Source organism: Penaeus vannamei, chromosome 26 (assembly GCF_042767895.1).
Source record: "Penaeus vannamei isolate JL-2024 chromosome 26, ASM4276789v1, whole genome shotgun sequence".
NCBI classification, from domain to species: domain Eukaryota; kingdom Metazoa; phylum Arthropoda; class Malacostraca; order Decapoda; family Penaeidae; genus Penaeus; species Penaeus vannamei.
Window position 1 is genome coordinate 28,392,015 of NC_091574.1, and position 10,000 is coordinate 28,402,014.

At 33.1% G+C, this 10,000-nt stretch overlaps 1 protein-coding gene across 3 annotated transcripts in view; it reads left to right on the forward strand.

Moving 5' to 3' along the window:
* LOC113802421 (zinc finger protein ubi-d4 B) overlaps positions 1-10,000 on the forward strand; it is a 58,361-nt gene that overhangs the window by 19,991 nt on the left and 28,370 nt on the right. For all 3 annotated transcript variants that reach the window (XM_070140284.1, XM_070140285.1, XM_070140286.1), the window contains exons 5-6: positions 1,446-1,586; positions 2,442-2,538. In XM_070140284.1, the coding sequence (XP_069996385.1) occupies positions 1,446-1,586; positions 2,442-2,538 (238 nt within the window). The remainder of the gene's footprint in view (positions 1-1,445; positions 1,587-2,441; positions 2,539-10,000) is intronic.

Here is a 10,000-nt window from a genome sequence, read left to right on the forward strand (position 1 = left end):
ATAACTGTGTTGTTATTTGTTCCATTTTTTATATTTTTGTATGACAGTTTTCTGTAGCACACCCTGCAGTGCAGATCATGGCAGTACAAGGTGAAATTTGTGTCCTCCCTGGAGCCGGTACTCTTCCAAGCATAGCTCACAGATGATATGTTCCTCCTTTTTTTACTGATGGAAATAATACAAGAGCCCCTTCTTAGATGTCTGAGTCTAATCTTCCTTCAAGAGCTTAGTGCAATTATGATGTCATATATGTCACCCAGTACTCAGCCAAATTTTTTCAAGAAGGCACATTCCCGTCACTCCAGACGTAACCCAAATTTTTTCATGATGGTATATTCCTGTCATCCCGCCCATACCCAAAATTTCCATGACGTGAAGGTCAGATGGATTGCATTGATAAACTAAACTCAAAATGGGTATGTACATGCCATCCCCACCAGCAAAGGGATCAACCCTTCGGTGACGGGTATGGCAATAACCGTCATGACATAATGGCCTATGATGTATATATGTGTCATGACTCGCAACAGGTGGGCCAGCTATACACAGCTTAGGTTTGGCCACAAAGTCTAGACTGTTGCGTAATATTACATCAACAAGAATTCAGGCCCCGTCATGATAGGGTTTAAGGAAGTTGCTGATGTTCTTTCTGGGGCTGTCCAAAAAGATAAGGCTAAAATAATTAATTCAGAAAATCTTTGAAATGAGAAAGAAACAGAATGGAAAGAGGAGAGAGGCTGAGTTGAGATGATATTGAAGGAGCTTTCACTAAAATAAAGTGATCCAAGTTCAATCTCTGCTGAAAGTTACATAAGCACTGCAAATCCTCGCATTGTCTCTCAGGTACAAATGTACCCACTTTCCCTACATACATTATCTTCTGGCAATTTCAACACCCATTAAAGCAGTTATATTGGCATTGTAATCCAGTAACCTCTTGCAAACTGATCATGGAAATGCCCCCCATCACTTGATGCTTTGATCAGAAAATTACTGCTCCCAAATTGCTGCCAAATATAGAAGGTAAAGAAAAAAAAGAGCAAATTGAAATCAAAGTTATTCAGAAGGACATTCTTGACCAGGGAATAAGTACAAGATGGAAAATTGTATTCAAAGATGTGGAAAAGGAATTCATAAAGGCATGAAGCTTTTCAAGACAGGGCAAACTAGAGAAGGAAGATAATTCTTTTGGCAATCCCTGCTCCTAGAAGCAGAAGAAAAGGATCTTACTTTTTTTTCTTATGTAGATTTTGTTTTAGGGTAAGAGATAGAAAATCAGTCTTTCTGTTCAGGAATAACTTTAGAGGAGGAAACACAATTATAATATTTGCTTACAATAAAGTGACTCTAATTTGCCTGGTGATCTGTCATTCACATTGGTTCGCAAAGTAGGAAATGTGATTCAAAATGAAATGACATTCCAAACAATGGATTTCGTCTTCTAGGAACCCTTTTACTATGATGAAACCAGTTTCCTAGAAGATGAGGATGAGGAGCCTGATGATGACGACGATGATACCTACTCCACAAGATCAACACCAACCAGGAAAAGGAAGAAAGCTCCCAAACTTCCTAAGCCACCCAAGGTAAGATCAGAATATGATTTTATCTGTGAGGAAGATATTGGTTGCTAAACTTGTCACGTGATGATAGTTTTTGTTATGAGCTTCTGTGCAGTATTTATGAAATTTTATTGGAATCAAAAAGGAATGCTAAACAGTTAACCCAGTGCCAATGTGGATATCATGTTTGTACATGCCATGCCCACTGTGAGTTTAGTTTGTTAATTGTATTTACACATAGATGGCTCCACAAAAGCTTAGTCATCAATTAGTTGATCGCTAGTCCAACCTATCTCACCTGTTTACTGTTTTCCTTGATTTTCAGAAATATTTTATTTAATATTGGTAGTTGTATTGTTGATAACAATTTGATAATTATAATATCATTAATGATTATAACAGCATCTGATATCAACTGTGTTAGAAAAATAAAAACATTCTTCCTGAAAACCCAGGGAAGGGGAAAATCAGATAAGGTCATGTAGACTACTAATATACTCCTAAATGGCTAAGCAGTTGGGGAGCCATCTACACGAATATACATTTCACAAAACAAATACTACAGCGAGCATCCTGGCAGCATTGGGTTAAACAAGTTTATCATATAATAAGAATAACATTATGTAATATTAATTAATGCTAGCTTGATCATCAGTGTTTGTACATAACACGGATAAATTATGTACATGTGTTTGTGTGTATTTCGAGAGAGATTGAGAGACAGACAGACAATAATGTTAATGTATGATTCCATGAGCACTCATTTGATGGAAATGAAATGGAAAAATAAGGTTGAATGAAAGTATATTTTATTTTCAACTAAACCAAATTTTAATCATATTATATGTTTAAACCATATTTATTCCTATCCAACCATAGCCCCCAAGCAGTAGAGGCCGCAAGAAGAAAGAGGTGCAGCCAAAAGCCCCCACGGAAGGTGATGAGGAGACTCCTGGCAAACCATACGAGTGCCAACGTAAGTATGGTGGACATTCTTTTAGGGTTGTATGGGATAGTAAACTTTTCTGGTGATTCAGAAATATTTGATTTGTCATAGTGCGGAGCATGAGATTTTTTAATTTATTTATTCCCCCCCCCCCCCCAGTGTTGAGTGTGGAAGTTCATCTGACTTCATGAATTTCATACTTACATTTATATTCATGCTCTCTTTGTCACACACAAACACACACACACACACACACACACACACACACACACACACACACACACACACACACACACACACACACACACACACACACACACACACACACACACACACACACACACACACACACACACACACACACACACACACACACACACACACACACACGAACACACACACACACGAACACACACACACACACACACACACACACACACACACACACACACACACACACACACACACACACACACACACACACACACACACACACACACACACACACATACACATACACACACACACACACACACACACACACACACACACACACACACACACACACACACACACACACACACACACACACACACACACACACACACACACACACACACCACACACACCACACACACACACTCACACTCTTGATGTGAATTGCCATTATTTCCTAACTTGAAGTTTTTCATATTAAAAAAAAAAAAGGGTTTGATAGTAAGTCATAGCATTCAAAGCCCAATGAGATTTAGTGAAGTCAGATTTATTTCCCAATCTTCAAACACAATATTTTGAGGATATATTTCCATACTATGAGGTTCATTATATGAATGAAATATGTTAATGGCCATATTGTTGTTATTTTTTCTTTTCTTTTTTTTTTTTTTTACTTATTTTTTATCATTGTTGTTATTGCAAATACCTGCAGATATATATTATCTATTTATCATTTCCTTTGCTTTCACTCATGAATTTATGGATTTCATAATCATTCTAGCCCACGACAGGAAAGTAAATTCTACTCTATAACATTAACCGTAGGGACATTATGATGATTATGTGATCTTATCTATTTTTTTCTGAAGCCTGTTTTTGTGTAACACATTGTACTTGGAATTTTGGTGTAGATGTGGAGTGGAACTCAGCTTCCTCTCAAGAAATAATGTGTTGGATACTGTAAAGAAATCTCCCTCATTAAGATCCCAGTGATGAGAATCCAGCAGGAAGCCGCTGTCCAGTTGGATTGTTAACATGATGCCTTTTGTTTGTGTTACAGATAATATGAAAAGAAAATATCAGAGAGGGCTTTTCATTTAAGAAAGAAAAATATTTGTGTTTTGCTGAACTTGAACAAAATGAACAGTGGTCGTTTTGAAATGCTGATTTATGCTTTTTATTATTATTATTATTATCTGCTCATCAATTGATTCCATTTTATATCTTTTTCAAGAAGATAAAGGTTGAGCTAAATGAAATGCTCACTTAGTCTATACTATTTCCTACCTTGACTTCAAATTTATTGAATTAAGAGGTCCATTTGTCACTGATTACATTCTAGTCTCTAAATATGAAGCACTTTGATGATTGCTCATATATCATAATATACTTTTATACGGGGAGGTATAAGCACACCTATTTTATGTACCCACTTGCTTTATGCAGTATATAAAATGATACATACTATAGGTGAATGTTGAGGATTTAGGAACAAACTCGAGGAAATATGAGTTTAATATAAGTAAGCTACGTATAGCTGCCTTACATAATATAGCTTTAGCTTGCCAATCAGGATTAATCTCAGTCACCACTTAACATGCGAATAATTATATCCAAACCTCACCTATGAAGTTTGTCAAAAAGAGACTTCTATTTTTCTTTTGGACAAACACGTTTAAAAGTTATTTTGATAATCAAATTATTACGGGTTAGGTAAAATAGAACATTCTTATGTGCCTTTTACATCAGTTACCAATAGATGATTAGTATATTTCTGTTATTATAGAAAAGGAAATGGCTCCTGTATACCAAGTTATATTTATTCTAACCCAATGCCTCCGTGTGACTTTGGGGTTTGCTTGGCCTCCACTTTGGGGATGATGCATGGCTGACTGGGCCAATGCGTAGCACTCGCCACGCTGCATTAGCAGTGATATGACTTTTTTGTAACATTTATATGCAAAACAAGATTTTAATGTTTTTCCATATTCGGAGATGCAGTAGCCTAACTGCATATATTAGAGTCCATTTATACTCTGTGTAGAAGATGAAATGTAACTTATTGAGGGATTAAAAACTAAATTCATTATGACAAATCTTGTTTTTGAGAATTAAAAGATTGTATGCTGTTATATACCAGGTTGCTATTCCTACGGCTTCAGTACTTGCCTTCTGTGTGTCTTAACTTAGAAACAGTTCTACTGGTAGAGCGCCAAAACATAATATGAGTAGTTGACATGTGGACACTGGTCACATAAACTAGAGTGAAGGTTAATTATAGACTTGTATCAGCAGCAAGAGAACATTTTGGTGCGAGACATTATCCACACATAGCTGACAAATGATGTATATGCTAAATATCACCCTTTTTGATAAAACGATATCCAGTCTTAGAATTAAACATCCCATTCTCCCTCAGGTAATCCCCAGTGCATGTAGTGTGGTCATGAGGGTTCCTTATAAAGAGCAGCATAAAATGTAATGTGTACATCATAATTTGAATAACCCATCTCCAAGAGCTACACCCCAGTCAGCCATAGCGTCACCCAGAGCCATGACTAAGTCAGCCATGATGTGAACCACATGTCATCTGGAGGCTAATGGTTAAGTACATTGGCTGAATTGCCTAGATAATTTCATGTGCTTTGTTATCATTTTGTCCGTATAATGTATGTTCACTGATTAGCCCTCAGGCTTAATTTCATTAGTCATCTTGTCACGATTAATGTAGTTTATGACCTTCAGGGTTAACTGATGGTTTGATAAGTACCAGAAGTTTTGATATCTAAAATGCTTTATCTGTTATTGAAAATAGCTTTGAGGATGGACCATAGGTTTCTATTCTGGAAGGTAAGAAAAGCACAGGTGTGTGGATAATTACACAACAGTAAAAAATGAAGTTTATAATGAGTTATGATATGTGTTGGTTTAGGTTGAGACATAATTTCTGCTCTGATTTGAATATGGCTATATGAAGACTTGGGATTACCTCTGAGCATTATATATATAGCATTAGATAACTTAAGTGCAGCAACAGGTTTAAATTCCATTAAATATAATGAAAATTTATGTAGTCCTAAATATTGTCAAGGTAATTGGTTTTATTTTATTGATTTTTTGATACATGGCTTCACAAGCACTTTCGTCACCAAGGAGCCGGTTACTAGGCCCTCCTGGTTTCACTTACTTACCTTAGATATTGAGATAAAAATATCCCATGATTATTATTGTTGCTAAGTGCATAACTTTTATTCTTATCATTTACATGATTGAAAAGATATTGACAATTCTAAATCTCATTAAAAAGTCTTTTCTTTCCAAAAAAAATCAAGGAATGGGGTAGATTGATGAGATCACTTAATACTAGTGATTGATTGACTATTTTGTAACTCTGTGCTTTTAAAGCCATCATCTGTGTGTAAAAGAAATTATTGATAAAGCAAAAATATATGTAAACATGCTCCCAAAATCGATGCATTTAAAAGATTAAAAGATTGATATATTATCTTAGACAGGGTAATCAAATCACTTTTTGCATTTATACCAAGACTACTTATCAGTATCTCTTAAAGTGTTTTCTAAGTATAGTACATTCCAAGCATGTGATTTAGGTTACTTTAAAATTTAGTCTATATTATGTGTCATATATTGATGTTTTGGAATATTATTTTCTATACACATATGGCACACACACACAAACAAGTAAATTTGTAATAAAGTAATCATCCTTATCCTAATTATATCTCAACACCTATAGAAGAATCAGTTAGGTTTCATATATTAGTTGACACATTTTGCAGAAAGGTTTTATATGAAAAGTATTACGCTGAATTATGCTTGGCATTTTAGACAGAGTAACACCAAGTGTTAAATATTTATTTCTTTTATTTATGATTCAATTTGATTTCATGTATATTTATTTTTTCTTTCATTCTTTTCTTTTCTTTTATTTTATTTTCTGTTTTACCATCATGTAAATCAAAAAGGGAAAACTAACATTCATTGTGTGGATTGTAGTTAATATTTTTTTTCTTTTTACAAATGTTTTTGGAATGTTAGATAGTATACATGAGTGTTAGCTTAGTATTAGGTGTTTGTTGTTTGAAATATGTGAATATTTGATTGTTGACTGATAGTACCTTAGGTAGTAGTGCTTGGAATTCATTATTGGTTTGACCTTATTTTGATAGTGGATTTGCTGTGTTTTTATTGTTAATATTATTATTATTTTCCATAGTGTATAGTGTTTGTTTTGAATATTATATATAAGCCTTTTTATTATTATGATGATAATTATTATTATTATTATTATTATTATTATTATTATTGATATTGTTATTATTATTATTATTATTATTATTATTATTATTATTATTATTATTATTATCATCATCATCAAGAAATATTAATTTTATTTTTATGTTTTTTTTTTCTTTCATGTATAAGATTGAGACAAAGTACAGCCTATGTTTCATTGAACAAAAACAAAAAGTCTGCTAACTCAACAGCATCTAACAGTACATGAAGAGCATATAAAAATGTTTGATTATTGTTGTTATTCATAAAAGTAATTCTGCTCTTTTTTTCATTCAGGTGATGGATGGTTATAGCAGTTTAATATTCTCATTTATATAAAGCATGTAATACTGATTACATACATTACTCAAAACTACTTGGCTTAGATTGTTATGACGGATGCATAAAGTTCAAAATTACATGGATGAATATGTAGTAATGATGAACAGTGTTCATTGCGACAAATGTAGAGAAGGTATGTATGAGAATGAATATCTTGACAGTGCAAGAGACATATTTGACCAATTTTAATTATAACTTAGTCAGAAATACATACATTGGTGAGATTAAAGGGCATATTTAAGTTAGCCATAAGCTGACGAATCACCCGATGACCGTGACCTGTCAGTCATTAGCTGTATAATTGTTACTGTGACTTTAGATAATTTGAAACTGGTGAAATACATCTCTTGTGCTGTGAAGATATCCATTCTCATTCATATCTTTATCTTGTGTAATTATAATTTAAAATAAATCCCATATATCAGTGTTTGCGACTGATGTATGTAATACAAACTTAAAATACACATCCTATACCAATGTATGTGAGTGATGTAGAGCAATGTGATTGAATTTTGGTTAATCTTTTTTGGAAAGTCTGCAGTTTCACTTTTAGGCACAAGTAGTCCTAAAACAAACAACAAATTATAGTTTTGAAATCTGATTCAAAGCACTGTGTATCAGACTGCTTGGGTAGTTTTCATGTGATAGTACTAGTGTAATAAGGGAAAATTTGATATTCTGTTATGTCAGCATTTCAGATTTCAAATTGCTTTGAGAGGTGATGAAAAGATATTTGAACCATTTTTACTTCAGTTTAAATGGAAACAAATTCTCCTGAAGTTCATTTTTGCACAATATTGCAAATCATAGATTGAAGTATCCTATTTTGAATATTTATGCATTTTTATTACTGTATGTTACCAACCCATCTAACACATTCAGAGGTAAGCAGACTTTTTATGGTAGCTGTACATATTCCATAAAAGAAAGTTTTTTTGGTTGAGCAATGTCATATTTATCTATATGATGCTTTGACTACATATAATCATTTGAGAACATGATGTGTTATCTTTTTTATTTTGTTTATTTCTTTATGTTATGGATATTTATATATATATATTTTTTTTTTATCTTTTGTTATCTCAGATTTGGAGATGTAAAGATTCTTACATCAATTATTGATAATGAATTTGAACTGAATTGTGCTATCATATTTGAATGCACTCATGTTTCATGCACAAAATTGTAACTTCTATTAAAGGAAATGTGTTTTTGTTCTAAAATCTAATAAAAGTAATTCATGTTTCATGCTTATTTTATTTTATTTTATTTTTACTGCTAAATTACCTTTTAATTTCCGTTGCATTTGTCAGTTACACTTATGATCATAGTTATCACTGTAATTCTGCAATCCCTTTCAGTGTCTGAATACCAATATACCAGAATAGAGAAATAATAATGATAATTATATTCGTAGTGGGTTTACTGAGGAAGTATTTTTTAAGCTCCTAACCCCTTTTATTCTTTGCAATATGGTTGATTAATGATAGCACACTGTTCAGTATTATCTATTATCTACTCTATATTACCTGTTAAATATGTTATCTCCATACATAAGTAGGCTTGAATGGGTGTTTGATGTTATCATTGATTTTATCTAACCTTGATTGATATTCTTTGTGCTGCATAATGTTGTCTTATTATTTTTTCCATAAACAGGTTTCATGGACAAAGTATGTAGTCATTAGTTCCAGCAAGTTCTTAGCAGGAGTAATGGGAACCTCTTATTGTTTTTACAAAGCTGATCTATGTTACATAAAGCTTATTTCCTTTCAGGATTAAGAGTGATAGTGGTAAAAATGTTTCCTGATTGTGATTTATTAAGCTAAATGTTAGAAGTTCAGTGTAAATAATTTCAATTTCATAGAACTTGAAACATTTGGTAACTTACTGTATTAGAATTATAAAGATTATGTCTTCAGATATAATAGCAGCTATACTCTTGAATCTTTTTAATCTCATTACTTTTCTGTGTGTATGAAATTACAGAGAACTTTTATTATTTCTTGTGATACTTAGATTAACTGACATGACACTGGTATACATGTTATGTATTAATGCAAGTCCCTTGTTAGAAACCACAAATAGATAAGACCTGAGTGACTACAGTGTATCTCCACATGGGATACTGCCATAATGGCCAGTCACACCAGTCACATCATGGGCGGGGCTTTAAAGAACATTCCATTAGTAAACCCACTCCAACTGAATGTAAAAATGAATGGTCGCAGTACAGTTCTTATCTTGATGCTCCAGTTAAATGAGATCATATGACTGTCTCGCAAACACTTAGATGTATGATTCATTTGACCAATCTACACTTACTTTCAAAGGTCAGAACACTTGAAAGCTACATATTGCACACTCCTACAACGGCTTTTTAGGAGGAGAAAAAAAGAGAACATGATTCCATACTGTGGCCTTTATAGCTTTGTACCTTGGCCAATGCTCATCTTTGCTTCTGCTGCAAGTGACATACTTTCCCAATGAGAGTAAAATTAACTTCAGTATACTTTCATGTCATTCGTAAATTTCTTTTTTTTTTTATATAGAAACCATTATATCGTAAAATACTTTATAAGTTTAGAAGTAGCCTTTATATTTTGGTTCAGTGCTTATTTTATGGCTGTGAAGATTA